Source organism: Homarus americanus, unplaced genomic scaffold (genome assembly GCF_018991925.1).
Source record: "Homarus americanus isolate GMGI-L3 unplaced genomic scaffold, GMGI_Hamer_2.0 scaffold46197, whole genome shotgun sequence".
NCBI lineage: Eukaryota > Metazoa > Arthropoda > Malacostraca > Decapoda > Nephropidae > Homarus > Homarus americanus.
The window spans coordinates 5,255,293-5,274,677 of record NW_024723050.1 but is presented as its reverse complement, the minus strand read 5'-3'; the positions used below and the strand labels follow the sequence as shown (position 1 = coordinate 5,274,677).

At 35.6% G+C, this 19,385-nt stretch overlaps 1 protein-coding gene across 15 annotated transcripts in view; it reads right to left on the bottom strand.

Moving 5' to 3' along the window:
* LOC121863301 (protein polybromo-1-like) overlaps positions 1 to 18,954 on the bottom strand; it is a 76,875-nt gene extending 57,921 nt beyond the window's left edge. For 5 of the 15 annotated variants that reach the window (XM_042361892.1, XM_042361893.1, XM_042361906.1 and 2 more), the window contains exons 1-9: positions 18,565 to 18,911; positions 14,771 to 14,793; positions 10,233 to 10,353; positions 9,738 to 9,986; positions 7,560 to 7,694; positions 6,771 to 6,947; positions 6,282 to 6,535; positions 5,666 to 5,877; positions 935 to 1,098 (exon numbers count right to left, since the gene is read on the bottom strand). In XM_042361892.1, coding sequence (XP_042217826.1) covers positions 935 to 1,098; positions 5,666 to 5,877; positions 6,282 to 6,535; positions 6,771 to 6,947; positions 7,560 to 7,694; positions 9,738 to 9,986; positions 10,233 to 10,353; positions 14,771 to 14,793 — 1,335 coding nt within the window. In that variant the 5' untranslated portion in view covers positions 18,565 to 18,911. The other 10 variants (XM_042361898.1, XM_042361899.1, XM_042361902.1 and 7 more) reach the window with 10 other exon arrangements.
* Between the last annotated feature and the right edge of the window lie 431 nt (positions 18,955 to 19,385).

Sequence of the window (19,385 nt, the reverse complement as noted above, 5' to 3'; positions counted from 1 at the left end):
TTTTTTTTTAAATACAGTGGGGTATGCTATAACGAATGGATCCTACTATGAATATTCCTATAAAGAACGGTTTTACCTATAAAATTGATAATGCTATAACGAACGAAACTCGTACAACGAACATTATAATTTTTTTTTTTTTTACTAATTTATTGTTTCTGTATTACAAGTATTAATGATATTCTTTATTTCAAGGGTTTAGATGCATATTTATGCACTTTGTTACAATTTTTACAATTTAATATTATATTTTTCAGTGTTAAGTGGTTGTATTTGGGGGCCTGGAACGGATTAATCCTATAACGAACGAATGCTATAACGAACAAGGTTCTAGAACCAATTAGATTCGTTATAGCATACCCCACTGTATGATGTTGATGCAAATTATGCTATTAAGGGAAGTGTTGACAAATATAAGACAACCCCAATTCTAAGCCGAAGGGTAAGTTTTGGACAGAACTTAGGTAGAAAAGCTTGGTCTTTGATTCTAAGCCATAAGTTGGAGGGGTTCAATATAATTCACATTCAAAATTGTTTAAAACACAAGAGAGACTTACATACTGGGTATACATTATTGAGTACCTGTGGTGAAAAGCATAAAACTACATAACAATAGGAGCAGATGTGGCAACAGTGCCAGTGAGCGAAAAGGTACTGACACTAACGATGTAACAAAAGAAATATGTCATCACGAATGTTGGTGAATGCTTCAGTTTTGCCTGGGGATATGCTGAGAATTCTTTGGGAAAGCTGACTGAATGATAAAGCATTGTAAAAGTTGTGAACAATATAAAGAGTATACAGTACAGTACACAAATACATTCTCCCTTTATTCATTACCATTCATTCACTCTAACTCCTATTACAGAGCTGTCTTACTATGGTTCTATATTTTCATTAAGTACATGTACCTTAGAAACTAAAGATTACATACCACAATTTTCTTCCTGATCTGTGACATAGAGATGGGGTTCTTGATTTCTATGTAGTAATCAGCATGCCATCGTCTATTGGGGAGGCGTTTGAAAGGCTCGACAAGTTGGTAATTGGAATCTACAATAAAAGATATTAATTTTTGTTGGTGATATCCATTTACATCTGCAAAGAAAAGTACAATACTGTACACATACTGGGAAGGAAATATGGGTACAAGTGAGTACACACTACATACAGTACCTAGTTCCTATTTATTTACATGCCTATACATAAATAAAAATAGGGGTTGATCCTGAAATCCTATTCTATGCCTGAGCCTGACTTGCACACCCAGATTCCCAGGATCCAAACATGTGCCTGTAACTAATCCGAAAGGTCGTTATAATGTCCTGTAATCAGACTATCTTCAAGACAGACAACTCAGAAGATTCCTTGTTTTGGCAGTATAATAGGCTCTTTTCTGCTATATGGCAAAGGAGTCAGACCAGGAGCTAACACTCTTTTTACATGTAGTCATCTATTCACAAGGCATTAATACTGTATCCCCATTAACCACTCAATGCCACTCTCCAATTATACACACACTGCACTCTCCATCCCAGATATTCATTCCCCATCCTTCACCCTAATTTTCCATCTTCTTGGTTTCATTCTCCTGCCATCCTGCTCTAAATTCTACTACCGTATTAAAAATTTTCACTTACCTTCCTCTCAATAAATCAATAATAACTCAGCAAAGCCTAACACACCCTCTATCCAACACTTCTTTCATTTCTACAGCTTCAAATTTCTGTATTTGTGATAATCTGAATCCCATTCACCTTACAAACTGCTCTCAAGCATACCATTTTTATTTCTATTATATTCCTTCCTTGCATCCACAACCTATTCTTCAGGTTTAAAAATTCCCATGTAAATCACCATCAATGTTTTATAGAAATTTTTTACACTTCACAGGTTATCTGCAATTACCTGATGGCAGCTGTTGGGTAAATTCAGCACAGCATATCTCTACCCATTCACCACCACAAACATTTACTTACTTCAGTCTATTTTCTCCCTACATCCCTTCTCTATTTATTTTCATCACTTTAATTTTTCACACCAACATACAGCACAGTACTTCCTTTCTAATACAATATTTCAAGATTTTTCTAACTTAACCCTCTCAGCCTAGCGTAAAAGGAGAAAAAACTTATGCTCAGCCTCACGATGCCATTAGAATATATTTTCAAATAACTAAAAAATTATTCAGTGAAACTGACTGAACTTTGAACGCCATTTGACAGACGTCATTTTCTTTGTGTGGGCCTTATCACCTTCCCTGAGATGGTCTCGGTCATCGTGCGCATGGCAGCGCAACATGAAGCCAGTGTCGCTCGGGCCATTAGAGCGAGAGGAGGGTGCGCCTCTCGGCCCTTTAATTATTCCATGAGATTTTGTGTTATGTTATTTTTCCTTATAAAGCGGTCCCTCGATTATCGAACAGTTCAATTAACGAAATTTCGGTTAACGAATTAGCTCCCATTAGGATTTTCAGTTCGATTAACGAAATCCTTACGACAAACACGCTTTGTTGTGCACATCAGCTGATCGGCTAGTCCGCCAATACAGTAATCGGTTCTTTGTTCACATTCGTTTCCAGTGGAGTAAATATCAAGAAAGTTGTGCTCTTGAATATTTCTGCATTTTGTATAGTAAAATTATTGGTCATTCTGAAATTTAGTTAACATATTGATAATATATACAGTACAGGGAACAATATTTGTGTGCCCATCAGCTGATTGAATCACCCAACAATGCTTCTCAGTATAACTGTTTCCAGTGGAGTAAATATCAAGAAAGTTGTGCTCTTGAATATTTCTGCATTTTGTATAGTAAAATTATTGGTCATTCTGCAAAAATTATTATGAAACAAGAAGAAGGCATTAGAACCAATGCACTCTGTAAAGAATATGGCATGTTATCATCGACTGCCTCTACAATCAGATGTTTGATATGTAAACAAAGCCGAATACGACATACACACCTCAAAGTAAGTTAAAATATAGTACTAAACTGTATTCTATTTTTTTTTATTTATTATTGTACAGTACAGGTAGTTCTGCTATAACGCGATAATTGTGTTCTTGTAAAATATCGTGTTATAGAAAATCTGTAATAGAAATAACAGGGCTTATGGACAAAATAGGGTTAGGTGCAGATTACTCGAAATCGAAAAAATTTAGTGAAGTTAGCCTAACACAAAGGATAGCATGTCTAAATAAATGTTACATTCATATCTAATAATGAAATCAAAGGAAAATTTAACACTTTACCTTGAAAATATGAATGTAACTTGATGGGGGAGAAGGGTGATTTTGAGGTTGATAACATCGAGCTTCTTCAAGTGTTATAGCCTTTCTTTACGATCATCACCGGAATGCATCACCAGAATGTTTTGAGATATTCTTCTTACCATATTCACAGTTAATACCACAAAATTGGAGAAATAGTAAGCAAAATCGTTATAGCAAAACAAGCGATCAAGTTATACAAATATTGTTCCAATTCATAAATCGTTAGAGCAAATTCGTTATCAAAACACGCGCTATAGCAGAACTCACTGTACTGTATTTAGTTGTATTTAATGTTTTGTTAATTATATTACTGGTATACAGTACTTTGTATGTATACTTTTTCTGTGAGTTGGAGCCAATTACCCAATACTGTATCCCATTGAATAATAGATTCAGTAAACGAAATTTTCGGTTAACAACCGACTCTCGTGAACCAATTGTATTTGTTAGTCAAGGGACCACTGTACCACGATATTCTACATGCTTTGTTCTTTATTTTGGTATACTGATATCACGGCCTATAAGACGAAATTTGAACATTAAAAAATCTGCCCAGTTAGGGTCGCTCTAAACCACCAAGTTTAAAATTCTACCTCTTAAAATATTATGGTTTAGTGTGTCAAGAGTGGTGATGAAAACATCGTAAGCCACTCCACAAGGTCTTACCACTAATTATTTTAATACTGAAACTTACGCTTAAGCTGGATTCAAATTAAGATTACCGTATATTAAAATAATAAAAAATGTATTATAAACCTGTCTAACATACCAGAAAGAGATTTATACCCCTGTAATAAACACAGCTATCATAACACACCCTCCCCACGCCCCCCATTTGCCAGTGAGGAGACAAGAAAGAAAAAGTGACCACGGTTAATTACAGACGCTCAAGTGATCACTAGTGTTTACACTACACCAGCTGGTAATATTTGATGCCATTACTTGAAGTGAATTGGCCTTATTTTAAGTAACTAACTATAAATAAATACAAAATTAAAAAAAAGATCAAAACTGAGAAATAATATACTGTATGTATGTTGTGTTGTCAAAGTAAGAGGAACAATTGTAAGTACGTATATTTTTTCACCAAATCCTAATGAAACACATTACTGGAGAACATTCCTTTGTCGCAAAACAGTTTATAAATTAAAGAAAATAATTACAGTGTGTTTAATATATTACAGTATATTATAAATAAATAAATAAAACAAATAATTGGTAAATTTATTAAAGTAAATGGAAATAAGCAAACATGTTATTTACCAAGACCCTTCCGTCTGGCTCAGGGTGAGATGTAGGGAGATAAAGAAGGCTATTTATAGCCCATCAGAAGTGGCTAGTACCTATGCACCATAAATAATTCATTGAACATTCATTTTTGTACATAGTATATTCAGTATATATATATATATATATATATATATATATATATATATATATATATATATATATATATATATATATATATATATATATATATATATATATATATATATATATATATATATATATATATATATATATATATATATATATATATATATATATATATATATATATATATATATATATATTTGTGTAATAAATGTATGTAGTAAGTACATACTGGTAACCTTTTTCACTCAAATCCTAATGAAACACCACAATTAGAATACGGTGGTTGCTGTTGAACCACCTGTTGTATAAATAGTCACACCACCGAGACGAGGGAACACTCCCAACACGCTTCAGTGACGTCACTAGTGTTTACACTGCACCAGCGGGTATAATTTGATGACATTACTTGAAGTGAATTGGCCTTATTTTAAAAAATCAAGGATGGTTGGTAAAGGACTACTGAGTCAGTGGGTAAGTGTCACATTTGGGGTACTGGTCTTATACAGCAAATAGAGCTCAAAAGCTACTTTTTAAATGGAAATTTGGGGGGGGGCGTCTATAATTCATTTTTATATCAAAATATACGGTATATAGTACATGTCAATGAACACCATAATACAAGGAAAATGTGAATGGAAATCGAGACGTTACTAAACATTTTCCTACTTTTTCAACTTATACTCGAAAAAATTGGCTTAAATTTAAAGAATTTTAAATTTTTATGGTTTCATACAATTTTTCAGGCAATTTTACGCTAGAAGAGACCCCATTACAATTAATAAAACAATTTCATGACAGTGAAATGAGCCTAAGAAAAAAAAAATCAAAGATTTTTCGGCAAAAACCTCCGAGGCTGAGTGTAAGTTTTCATGCACGCTGTGTGTCTCAGGCTCCGAGGCCGAGAGGGTTAATAGCAAGTGACCAGAATGAATAGTATTCAGACTTTTAATAGTTTGGGGGGGGGGCCAAAATCTAACATCAACTCCAACATATAGATAGCACATGACACCCACCATTGGGAGCTGAGAGATTCTTGGCAGCTAGGAAGAGCTGCCACTGAGGGTTGTCCGGGTCCACATCCTCATCACTTTCCTCATCATCATGTGTAGTTCCGAGGGGCATCTCCGTCCCCCCGCTGTCCTCCTCAGGCAGTGGCAACTCCATCCCTTCCTCCAGCTCTGCCATCAACACTGACCACTGCTTGTTGTTGACACTTCTTTTACTTCTGCAACATATAAATTAACATCTTAGAGAGTAAGCAGGAAATATGAACATACAGTACAGCAATAATTTTATAACTTTATTTTCATATATACAGTATTGTACTGTACTGTACATTTCTCTTTAGCTGCAATTTAATCACTATTCTTTCCATTTTCTTTGTGCTAAATTCGAAAATGAATTTGTGTACAGTATGTGCAAGGGTGTAAGTGTGAACTGTTTGATGTGGTCTTCACCTAAATCATTCAGCTATCCAGTGTACTGTATAGCAGGTAAGAATCTGACAAACTGTGATTGGTACATCACTGAATTACAATATAAGACAACAATTCACTACCAGATTCAACCAAAAAAAGAATTGTGATCAAATGTGTAAATTGAGGATGAATGTTCTCTCTTGAAAGTTACCTGAGTCGAACACTCTTCTTAGCATTGAGAATCTGAAGCAGGTCACCTTTACGTAGCTGGGCCAGTTTCTTAAGGGTACGAGCATCCTTGAAAATGCGGGAGCCAGGCTCGTTGAAGGCACATGCATTGTTGAACAGAAGAACAAAATCATCCTCAACATCATCAACATTTTTGTATTGTTTTGCTACAATGCGTTGTGCGATGGTTTTTAGGTCAATTGGGTGGTCAATCAGCTGGTAGTAATCTGGGTATTTCTGAAAAATATGTTTAGAATATCAAGAAAAATACAATGTTAAGTGACAATGTTTAGCTTAAGAATATCTCACTATTCTTCCCATTATTTTCACCCTTACCTAACTATAATGCAGAGCAGTAATTTTAACCGCACATAACTTCATAGAATCTTTACATTGTTATAGATAGCACTTCCAAGCAGTAGTGCCAGACTTACTTTACCAACTGTTAGATACAAGACATACAAAAACTCACAGCCCTTGAGGGTAGAAACCGGAAGTCATAAGAATAAAGACGACCTTCAGGGTCCATGGCAGTCATGACAGCCCCAAAGAGTTCTTCTACAGCATCTTCCATTGTCATAGGTACACCATCCTCTTCTAAGATCATAGGTGCTGACATTGCCAATGCTGTCTTGGGTGGTCGTCCACGCTGCAACAGAAGGGGGCCAATATCAAAATCTTGCCTTTTTTCATTCATGAATTCTCTAATTCCTGTAACACAGGAGTTCTGCTATGATGTTACCCTTCTACAAGGCCTAGCAATATCAACGAGGTTAATCCATGTGTTTTCCTACCCATCCAATAACACACCTTGATGCTATGTTGTCCACACAATCAAATGCAAATTTGCTTCCTAGATGTCCATCTCCTCACTTTTAGCACTCTTGATCTTATGATTTCATCTCCTTGGATTTCTCCTCTCCCTCCTTTATCACTTATATTGTATACAGTACAGTATCTATATACAATATCATTTATGATTTTTTTTTGTATATTTTATTCATCTATATTGATGGTTTATAAACTTTTTTACATTGGTTAGTTCTACAATATTCTTCCTCCCTCCCTTCATTCAGTCTACTCATACCTGCACCCCCTGAAGTTTTATAACTCAGTTTCCCCCTTTAAGTGGACCCCTAAATGTTATAACCAGTAAGTGTTCAGATGACTATTCTTTATAAACCAATCACTAGAGCTCCCAAGCTTAAAAGATACTGTACATCAAAAGGTGTAAAATACAGTATAGAGGTAACTATTATACCCTCTTGCCATGGCGTTCCTCCTCCTCCAGTTGCTGTTGCCTAATTTTTTCCTTATTGATCTCCTCTGGTGCTCGGTCCTTGGCCACCATGAAGATGGCCCACAACTCACAGGCATCTTTGTACTCCTCTGTTGACTGAGAACAATGACATTTATGTTAATCATTTAACCTACTTGAAAAGTGCAGATTAAACTAAAAATAGGGATTCTGGTAGACAAATACAGTGGTGATCCATTATCTAGACCAGTGGTTCTTAACCGTGTTAGGGTCGCTCTCCCTATAGCAGCTGGTCCTCATATCCATGCCCCCCATCCTTCCTTCATATAAAATTCTAAATCTAAAAATTCTAAAACAGTTTCCTCTTGAATTAAATAGGAAAATTGAGAAACTAGTTTTTCATTTGTTACTTTAATTATTTTTCAGTTGGCAAATTTCATTCCCGTTATAAAAACGAAATAATTAGTATTCTTTTCAATTGATATAAGTAATTATCATTATTGTTTCGTTCATAAAAAGTCTACGCTACAACATACCTCAATTGAAGAAAAGAAATGCGTGAGTGTGAGAGGTAGAAAGTTGTCACAGGCGACTGGCACTTGAAACCGTCGCAGTCAGTGTTGACAAATTTTCAAATTGTGAATTATCAGATATCTCTACATTTTGATTGACGTAGTTACCATTTACGACATTTTGAAATACAGTGGTCCCTCGGTTAATGAAATTTCGGTTAACGAATTAGCTCCCAAAGGATTTTCAGTTCGATTAACGACAACCTTACGAGAAACACTCTTTGTTGTGCACATCAGCTGATCGGCCAGTTCGCCAATACAGTAATCGGTTCTTTGTTTACATTCGTTTCCAGTGGAGTAAATATCAAGAAAGTTGTGCTCTTGAATATTTCTGCATTTTGTATAGTAAAATTATTGGTCATTCTGAAATTTAGTTAACATATTGATAACATATACAGTACAGGTAACAGTTTTTGTGCGCCAATCAGCTGATCGAATCACCCAACAACGCTTCTCAGTTTAACTTTGTTTACAGAGGAGTGAACATCAAGTTTGTTAGGCTCTTGAATATTTTTGCATTTTTACATTAAAATTATTGGTCATTCTGAAAATTTTTTAACATATTGATAATATACAGTGCAAAAATCATTCTGAAACATGAAGAAGGCATTAGAACCAATGCACTCTGTAAAAAATATGGCATGTCATCATCGACTGCCTCTACAATCAGCTGTTTGATATGTAAACAAAGCTGCCGGGAATACGACATACACACCTCAAAGAAAGTTAAAATATAGTATTCTATTGTTTTTTATTTATTATTGTACAGTATACTGTACAGTGCAGTACTGTATTTAGTGTATATTTAACGTTTTGTTAATTCTATTACTGGTATACAGTACTTTGTATGTATACCTTTTCTGTGAGTTGGAACCAATTACCCAATATCCCATTGAATAATAGATACAGTTAACGAAATTTTTCGTTAACGAACGACTCTGTGGAACCAATTGTATTTGTTAACCGAGGGACCACTGTATCTGTGGTGATCGAGGACCCCCCCCACCCCGCAAATCCAAATAAGGACATACACACACACCTGTTAAGGCCATTCCTTATTTTTGCTCTGGGTCCCCCCCACGGAAATTATCTAGCCCCCCCCCCTCCCTGGTTAAGAACAGCTGATCTAGACCTTTGACCTACAACCTGTCAATTATGTAAAGACACCAAGCCTGGCACCAGTTACTAATACAGTACTATGATGTAATCATTTACAGATTTTATAAATAAAGTTTTTTCATTAAGCACTTTTGTGTTCTTGAATTAGTTATGATAAATTAAAAGAAAACAATCCTTTTGCCAAAGCACATTTACAACTATCTGTTCCATGTATTACTAGTACATAATATGAAATGTGATGAGTTGCAACAGCCGCAGGAAATTATCATGACCCCAGGTACACTGTGCTATGATTCCAAAGATCTAATTCCTTAGTGTCACGAGTCAAAGCTTTGGACAGTCAATAGAAATACTGGTTATAATAAACTAAGATGAACATTTCCATAACATTAACACACTAAATACCCACTCAATATAATTACCCAAAAAACATAGCACAACACAACAGTCATGTCTCATTAACAATGTAACTTCTAAACTCTCACAATACCTTGGCATAGTAAAGCTTTGCATTGTCCACCAACAACTGCACATCTTTGCAGAATTCCTCCAACTCATTATAAACATCTGTTTTAATCTTCTGCTGGATTTTGAGCATATCAATTGGTATTTTAATCATGTCATAGTACTGAGGTTCTGTTTTCTTTCGTGGCACACGTAGGAATGCTTCACACAGGTAGGTGTCATCATCCTTCTTCTTGTTCCTCAATGCATCAAATATATATTGTATGGTGTCGACCTGCAAATAATCGTCCAACAATCAAACATGATAAACAAGGCTTGTACATATTACAACCTTATTCAGTAAATATATGTGAACCTTCTCTTTATCACGCCTGTACATCTCCACAGGCATAAAATGTCAACCCCAACAATGCCTGTACCAAGATGAATGTCTAGCACTTCACTTTTTAACAACTTGGCTATAATGTACTGAACAATGAATACTAAATTTAAACGAAAAAAATTTGTCCAACAAACATACATAATCACTCACAAGAGTTGTGTCATTTCTCCGCCTTTTTGGTCGTCCCTCCACAACAGGAGTAGACATTACACCTCCCCCCTCATCTCCTTCTTGTCTCTTGCGCTTGGGCATGCCCACCCTGTAAGAGTAAAATAGCTTAGAAAATATTCAAGTTCTAAAGTACAATACATATGTCTACATCCACTGTACTGCATCCTATTACAGGTACACAGCTGGAGGACCATGGAAATCAGTTCAACAACACCAATTACAGCCTTTCCCTTTTCACTCTTCCATATTTATTCATTCTACCCTGTATTGTACTTGTTGTATTTGGGTCCAATACCAGACGAGATGCCACCACTAATTCTCAAAAAGTGTTCTCAAGATATTCTCCTGTTCTGTCGAAGCTCTTCTGACCATTTCTTCTGTTCTTTACAAACTCTTTTTACTTAAGCCTCCACCTCTTCATGGAAAGATATTAGTAATCCCCCAACCCTAAGGAAAGATGATAAATCTGACCATTCAAATCATAGCCCAATTTCTCTCAACTCAACAACAGCAATTATTTTTTTACGTGGCAATCAATGCCCATTCTTCTTCAAAATAATTTGCTCAATGAACAATGGCAATGGATTTCATAGAGGATGCTCTACTACCTGTACTAATCTTCACACATTCAACCCACCAATCAATAGACTATGGTGGTGAGGTCTTGACATTTCCAAAGCATGTGAAAGAGTTTTCCACTAATCTTTCTTTTCAAAACTACCCTCCCATGGCCTTTCTTCTTAATTATATACCTTGAATTTCTTCTCTTTTTCCTGACAACAAAATGCACATAGTTCTGTTTGGTCTTTTCTCACCCCATTAACTGCAGAGTTCCTCAAGGTCCCATACTATGTAGCACCAACCCTCTTCTTGGTACATATCAATGATCTTTCAGCAATTTATAACTATCTTCATTTCTATGCATATGATGCTACCTTCAAGTAGTCCTTCATTCTGACTGTCCTCATCTCATGATATAAAATTTTTAACAAGAATACTGTATGGACATCCTACAGGTAAACCAAACATGTATAGTCAAGTGGGGTACATTCAACTTGGTGTCATTCAATGCTACTACAAGTACAAGAAAGTACATAGCTCACAACATTCAGAAACAAGCATGATATTGAACAATTCAACATAAATTTTAATGTTATTATTCCATCAACAGAAAACATAGATTTTAGGCTCAGCCATTACTTAAAGACTTACCACGACAAACTTCATCAGAAATTTAGCCCAAATTACTTCAATGAAGCTTGGACTCATGTTCTGATTCAAGCCCTACATTATGGATGAATATCATAATTGGCAACCATTTATTTTAAGTTACGTGCACTCCCAAATGGAATACTGCAATCATCTGTGAGGTGGGTGTGGTGTTGGGGTACCTTATCTGACCAGAAAATCCCATTGTTGCACATTCCTAAGGGTATCTCTTCACTTTCCCTACTCTGTATCCTACTGCATATACTACCACAGACTGTATTCTGACAAATTAATCTCAATATTATCACCACCACACACACACCCTTAATACACCTAAAAGGGCAGACGATTTTCAATTGAAATTCCATTTTACGGAACCTCTACCTAACAAAGTCATTTATACCCCAAAGTAACACTCAATGTAACCCTCTTCCACAAGATTGTTTTTCCTATGCCAAGCAACTTCCATCATTCTAAATTATAATTTTTCAATTATCATCAGTTTTTAGTTAGGGGACACCTCAATGCATGGATTAGACAGTGACAAGTGTATGATCTCTCCCTGTACTATTATTTATTAATACATAAAAATTGTGGAGGATCCATCCTGAAATAGTATTTTTAGGTCTGTCCATGGCAAAGTGACAAGTAAATATAGAAGCCATTTTGAGAGGTCTAGGACAGTAGACTATCCCCCATCAAGCAGTTTAGGTCTGATCTTATGAATGCACATCTTTCCCCATCATAATCTTCCTCAAAAGGGTGGAATGGCAGCAAAGGTTGGTCTCTAGAGGCTAGAGGTCTAGAAAGTCAGCCATGTCTCCCAAGCCAGTAGCTACACTCATTATACAGTAGCTACCATTTTGGGTTTAGTTTCCTAGTGACAACCTGGTTCAGTACAGTATAGCCAAGGGCCAGTACAATATCTCCAAAGTGGAAATTTTCTCTAATCCTAACCCAGCAAGGAACCAGAACACTTTAAATCATCTTAGAAGCCCAAGGCCAGACTCTGTAACTATGTGTAACAAAACTCTCTTAAAATACTGTAGGTTGAAATACAGCATGGTGAAGCAAGCGCACAGTGTAGAGCAATGACCCCATTGCCAACTATCCACAACTGGGTAATGGAATATGTAAACAAACCCTAATTAAACTACAATTGTATGAAAAACAAAACACCAGTCTTACTTTAAAAATACATGTACAGTAGCTAAAACAACTATCTGTGCATACTTTATGGGAAACAATATGAGAAAATGGACGATAAATTCGGGTATATGATGGCTGTCACAAGTCACACATAAAATTTCGGAGCATATCGACCCCCACCTGCACAGATAGTTGTTTTAGCTACTGTACAGCAATACCTTTAAGTTACAGTAATCTTCAATACTCATTTATTTTAAAAAGTGACACAATATGATACAGTAACTATTTTTATGTTCACTGTGGATGCACCATATTATATACTATACTGTACGATCCAAACTGTATGAGCCTCTTGCCAATGGTCTTTGAGCAGAAAATACAAGTACTATAGTACTGTACTGCTCCAGTGGCAATCCACACATTATATACAGTATTATATGGTAAAGTCCACTTTTCCCAAACTGATTAGTTTAAGACATTGTTACAAAAGCATGCATGAAATCTACGGCCACTCTTCCCAAAGCATCGTAATACCTGAACTACTTGTATTATCTCACTATAATGGACACATATAATGTTGATGCTCTCTAAGGTGAAGAGTGATGTGCTATTTGCTGAGCTTCAAGGAGCAATGGAGGAAATGCGGAAAGATGAAGAAACAAGTGACAGAGTATCCAGTGAGGACAACGCTGATCCCAGTACAAAATACATGAGTGACGGACATTGAGGAGGCTATGTCATTCACACCAACAAAATTTAATTTTTTATATTAATTCTGGCTTGAATGATGGATACAGAGAATCAAGAAGTCTTTAACTTCTTGATATTGTACTGCATTTTGGTGACAAAAGATCAACTCTCATTGGAGGCATATGTCTGTCCAGTCTTTAGAACTTATGAAGCACCACCACCTCCTGCTACCATAATTATTGTTGGCTTGTAATTAAGAGCCATTTGATTTAAAGAAAAAAGCCAAAAATAAAGGATTAATCTTAAAATCCTGTTTCCTGGCAGAGTCCATAGCCAGTTGGCTTGTAAATTCTCTCTCCTTCGTTGGGTCTGTGGTTAGTCATCTGGAAATGAATTAGAGTACAGTACCTGTACAGCAGACTGTTGTGGATTCAGAGGTAAACATTAGTTGACTTGACAGATACCTACAGCTCTAATAAATTCTCCACCTTCTAAGGGCCAACCACAGCACCAAGTTCTCTCATTTGAGGCTGACAGTGTAATGGAGAGGGAAAGATGACTGGGAAATCCAAAATGAACTAACCTTTGTAGTGCTTTAATCACTCTACAGCAATTTACAATAGTAAGGCTGATACCGGGTAAGCATTATAATCGTTCTAGGATGACATTAATTTTCCTACCTAATTTTGACTTATCTTGTCCTGTCAAAGCCAATTAAATTCTTTTATTCATACCATGTGTTCCAGGGGCCCTACCTACTCCTCAGTTGTAACTCAGGCATGATGGAGGACAGAAAGGCATCAATATAATAACAAATGATAAGTGGCTTGTAAACATTAGACCTGGTCAAGGTAGGTGCTCTCTCTCTCTCTTTTTGGCATGCTTACCTATTATTCTAAAGTGAGTTTTATTAATTTTTCAAACTTTTTTTGTATAGCACATCATCACATGTTATATCACAATGGCACTATCGAGATTAACAGATCAACCATAGCTGACACTATGGGGGATTTGTAGGAAAATATAATACTGTACTGTACACCCCAGTAAGCAAATACAGCACAGTATATAGCTACCGGCGGTACTGTAGCTACAGTACATTGATAAAAACTTGAAAAAGTCCATATTGTACTGTATGTATTAACACATATGCACAAACACACACATTCCAAAAATGTGCACTTGAACCTAACACTGTACTGTACGTACTGTACAGTATAGTAAAAGAAAATAAAATAAATTACAAAACACATGCCACTACAAATCTCCTAGTTACAATATTCTCTTTAAAGCACAAGCTACTGATCTTGTTACATATACTGAAACATTAAAACATTTAATCTCGATTTGGTGCACTACTTATGACAACAAGTGTCATTTAGTTTAAAAGTAATCTACTGCATTATTTAACTACTTACATGTCAATGAGCTAAAATTTATAACTCAAGAAGTCCTACTTGTTTCCTGGCTGGGATGACATCTGAAAGCCAAGGCAAGACAGAGTCAAATTGGTGGCCCCACCAAATACCTGAATGGAACATTGGCAATTCTTGCAACAAAGTGGAATAATAAGCTTTCTACTTCCCAAAGGCTAACATCATCCTCAACTACTAAGCCATGAACCAATTATGTTCCTACAAATGCAAATAAACCATTAATAATCCATATTTCCAGACTTTCCAGAGACTAAAATAAAACCCCATAGCTATTGCCAATTTCTAAACAGCTGCAGTAGCCCCCCGATTGCATACGAGTTTTGTTAAATATGAAAAACAAATACATTGCCATAAGGTTAATATACATACCGTACATTAACAGAACAATATTAAGAGTTAACCTGTATACACCCACTAAGTGTAAAGTATGGTAAGTGAAGTGGTTGCAGTAAGTATGACTTGGGGTAAAAAATATATAAATCACCTTTTAAAACTGACAAAATGAACAAGCCAAACCTACTGGTCTTAAAATATATTTGAGAAAAGGTTGGGTCGGTTTGTTTTGCCAATCTTAAAGGGTACATGTATATTGTATATACCGGTACAGTAGGTACAGCCACCACGATGGAACAAGACATTGATAGTGGTCTCCATAATTATCTACTTGGAATTCTTACATGGCAAAGAAACACTCCATAAAAGGAAAATTTTCTAGATTACAAGCACCTCTTTATCCCTCAAAATTTCACTTTGCCTTTAAGAGAAGTCAACATCAACAAGATTACAAAAAATCTAAGCTTCAAGGTCACTGCATTGTCCAAAGAGGCTATTTGCACTGTGCTGCCAAAATGTGGGAAAAATATACCAGTACACATCAGGTAATATTTATACACCACTGCTGATATATGGAACACTTTACCAATATCAGTACCTGTACTGCAGTAGTAACAGTAATAACAATGCTGGTATTATTTGATGCTAGATTTAATATAAAACAAGGCAGGTGGATCAGTCATTTTATTACAACCATATAGAAAACAAGTTTATATTGTTATGACCACAATTTAAGTCACTAGAAATTCCTACAGGATCTTCAGATCTCAAGTTAGATGATGATCTATGAGCACCTGTGGGTGATGTTCCAGTAACAGTGGAGGAAACAGTTAGCAGTAAAAATTACCTATAGAATTTGTCCATATTTTCCACAGGTGTTGTTTGGAAAATAGTAAGTGCTGTATTATTAAATGACAGGACAAATTTTTCCTTTAAATTTTTTCTTCTCTATCTTCAATCATAAAGCACCAGTACCTGGGAAGGGCATGAAAGAAGAGGGAAATTACTGATCATATGACAGTAATTTCATGTTTCTACATGCTTTGTAGACAAACAAATTTTTCTTTTACTGTAAATGTACTGTACTGTATTCTGCATAGGGAATTCGCCCGTGATGCCACTTGTTGTCGTCCGCTCTTAAACTAAAATTTTTTTAATCCAGTCTTTGTAAATATTTACAAGTACAGTAATGACAGGGCCTCTCATTGGAGGTTTTATTACCATAAATAATGGCTTAGGTGTCGTCTGTTTTAAATTTTATAGGCTTCACTTTTCTGGTTTTCTTGTTTTTGACCTTTTTCGTTTTTGCACATGTGATTTTTTTAACCTATTCCACAGTATGAATAAAGGATGAAATTCATATATAGTACAGTACTGTAGTTGGACTCAAATCCCACATTATGGGTTTGGATACATTTACATTTTCTTTGGAGTAGTACTGTACAGTGTTGGAGTATAAGTGAACTGTACAATATGTTCCTTTACTTATGGTTCTTCCCTAAGCTGGCCATCTTACTTTTCAATGGCATTGTTATCGTGTCGTGTTCGGTATTGTATCACAAGTTATCTGTGCAGGTGGAGGATGAAGAATGTCTTCAAGAGTTCATCAGTCAACATGGATTAGATGGGTAGATGTTCAAAATGTAGCAGGGTTGACAGTGAACAAAAAATATATGATTTAGTGCAAAAACCGATCATACGCTTACATCCACAAAAGGGTATTATTTTTACTTTTGGACAACATGGGAATCTTTGGAATTTTTTCTTTACAATACAGTATAAGTAGTTTTGACAATTCTAAAACACTTTTCTTCGATGACGTTTCCCTCACAAATGCCATACATATGTAGGGGGGGGGGGCAGAGCTCCCCCATTAGGAGTTAGGTTAGGTCAATTGGAAGGGAGATGCCATAGAAAAAAGTGTCTTAGAATTGTCTAAACTATTGATTGCAAAGATAAAATTCCTAAGATTACCCATGTTGTCCAAAAGTAAAAATTTACCCACAAAAGACGTAAAATTACACAATGCCATTTTCATTGGTATTGTATAAAATATAAAATTATATATATAAAAGAAAAAAGATCACCTCTTCCACATATGTACAGTCTCGTTCAAGATTCTTCGAACACTGCTGGAGACAGCTGGCAACTCAAGGCCATTTGTTTACTATAGTACGTAGTATATTATAATACGAAACAACAAAGCCCAACCATTAAATTAAGCAACGGGGCACGAAGTAACCGATCACTTTTACATTCATTCATAATTTTTACTACATACTACAGTAAACAAACGGCCAGCTGTCTCCAGCAGTGTTCGAAGAATCTTGAACGAGAGTGTACATTAATATATTAAAAGATAGAATGACAAGATAAATCATAACAAATCATTTCCCCTCCTTATAATCTAAGCCGCTTTTTACCATTGTAATTTTATCATTCATGCAAAAATGTGTAAACTTTTACTTTTCAGTCCGAGTCCGTTAACCTAACTGGTCCGAGTTGGTTATCCGAGATGATCCGAGTTGGTATTTGATGGTCCAAGTTAGATGTGGGTCGAGTTGGCAATGGGCCGAGTTGGATTGTAACCCATTTTTCCCAAAACCAAGATATCAAGAGTTGAAAGTCAGAAAACTAGAGAAATTCTAAGAGGTGACAAGAAATGGCTTTTTTTTTATAAGAAGTGCAGACAAAAACCATACGATGCTCTTCTAACACTTTTCTCGCATTTTACCCATAACTGAAATAATACGTGGTTGACCGCACAAACCAAAGGTTCGTTTGTGAGGGAAACGCCATAGAAGTGTCTTAGAATTGTCTTAACTATTGTTTGCAAAGAAAAAATCACGAGATTCGGTTGGTTTTCTTTTTTTTTGAACGCCTGATACCTCGGTTGAGAGTAATATGTGCCAAAAGTGTCATAAAGTAAAATTGCCTTTTTTTTTGTCTGAAGTTATCATTAGAAAAAAACAATTGAATTTTATGTCCTCTACTATAAATTAACTGGTTAGTTGGGTTAAGTCCTGTGCATTGTTATTTCTTGGTAAATATTCGTTTAGTGGCCGTGGTTCCTTTTTGTTATGAGAATAAGTTGTAATCTAACCTAACCTCATATCTGTTAATACTAATTTGCCCAAGGAAAGATATATAGTCGTAATTTTCTTTAATAATCCTAGAATAACCAAATACGAAACTCTTTATGCAGCCACTAAATGAATATTATCCCATTTATGTTTTCTTAATTACTGTACCGTTAGTGTCATGCAAATAACATCAAAGGATAAACTGACATCCACAAACTACCGTAGATACTTTCTTAGTGAAGTTCTGAGTCTGACAATGCAGGACAAGAACAATGGTGGTTAACTACAAAGCCCTGTACCAAACAGTTTATGATCCAGTTTGTTACACATCAATAATCTTCAAACTAACAAATAAATAAATCAACTTCCCAAAATTTACAACAAGACGATTAAATATACCTGAGGAGTGATGACACCAAGTAGAACTGCTTAAATTACGGCCACCAGAGCACCTCAACCTTGCTCTAGCTCTCTCATCTGTATTTCACTTTTATTTCGTTTCTAATAAGGTCAACCAAGAGCTGGACACAAGTGCTTCATAAACTTTACGGCCAAACAAAACTAATCCCGCCTTCCAGGTACTCAGGCGCCGACCACCGACCCTAAATGTGTTTGTCTCGTCACAATATCTTAGTTATTTTACCACAATTTCACCCAGGTCACATCATTACACTACAAGACCCCACACATAGATACAATCGCCACAATATTCACTTTATTCCCGGTAAAAGGTAACAGTAGCCATCCCTCACCTTAGCTTGTGTTTGGCTCTTCTACTAACAACACTTCTTAACTCACCAGAAGGTTCTTTTTTATGTCAAACTCTATAAAAATATGTAATCATAAATTCTGAATATTAGAGATAAAGTAGCATTAATTCTGTATATAGTTATATTTTATAATTGACTGTGAATATCGTGCACTGGGGTTGAGAAAATGGGTAGGTAAAGTGTTACAAGAAAGAAAGCCATTAAGAATCGATAACTCTTGCTCTGTCCTCTTTGTTTAACTTCCCAGACTAAATCATTCTATATATCTAACATTCTTTTTTACAAATCTATAAGTTTTCTCTTACTATGTACAATTATCCCCAATAATAACTCATCACCAGCTGTGCATTGACAGACATATAAGGGATTAACTTACTCGTTTAGAATACATCATCTCATGTATGTAACTATAAGTTTATTTATATCTAATATTTTATTTCCATACTTTTA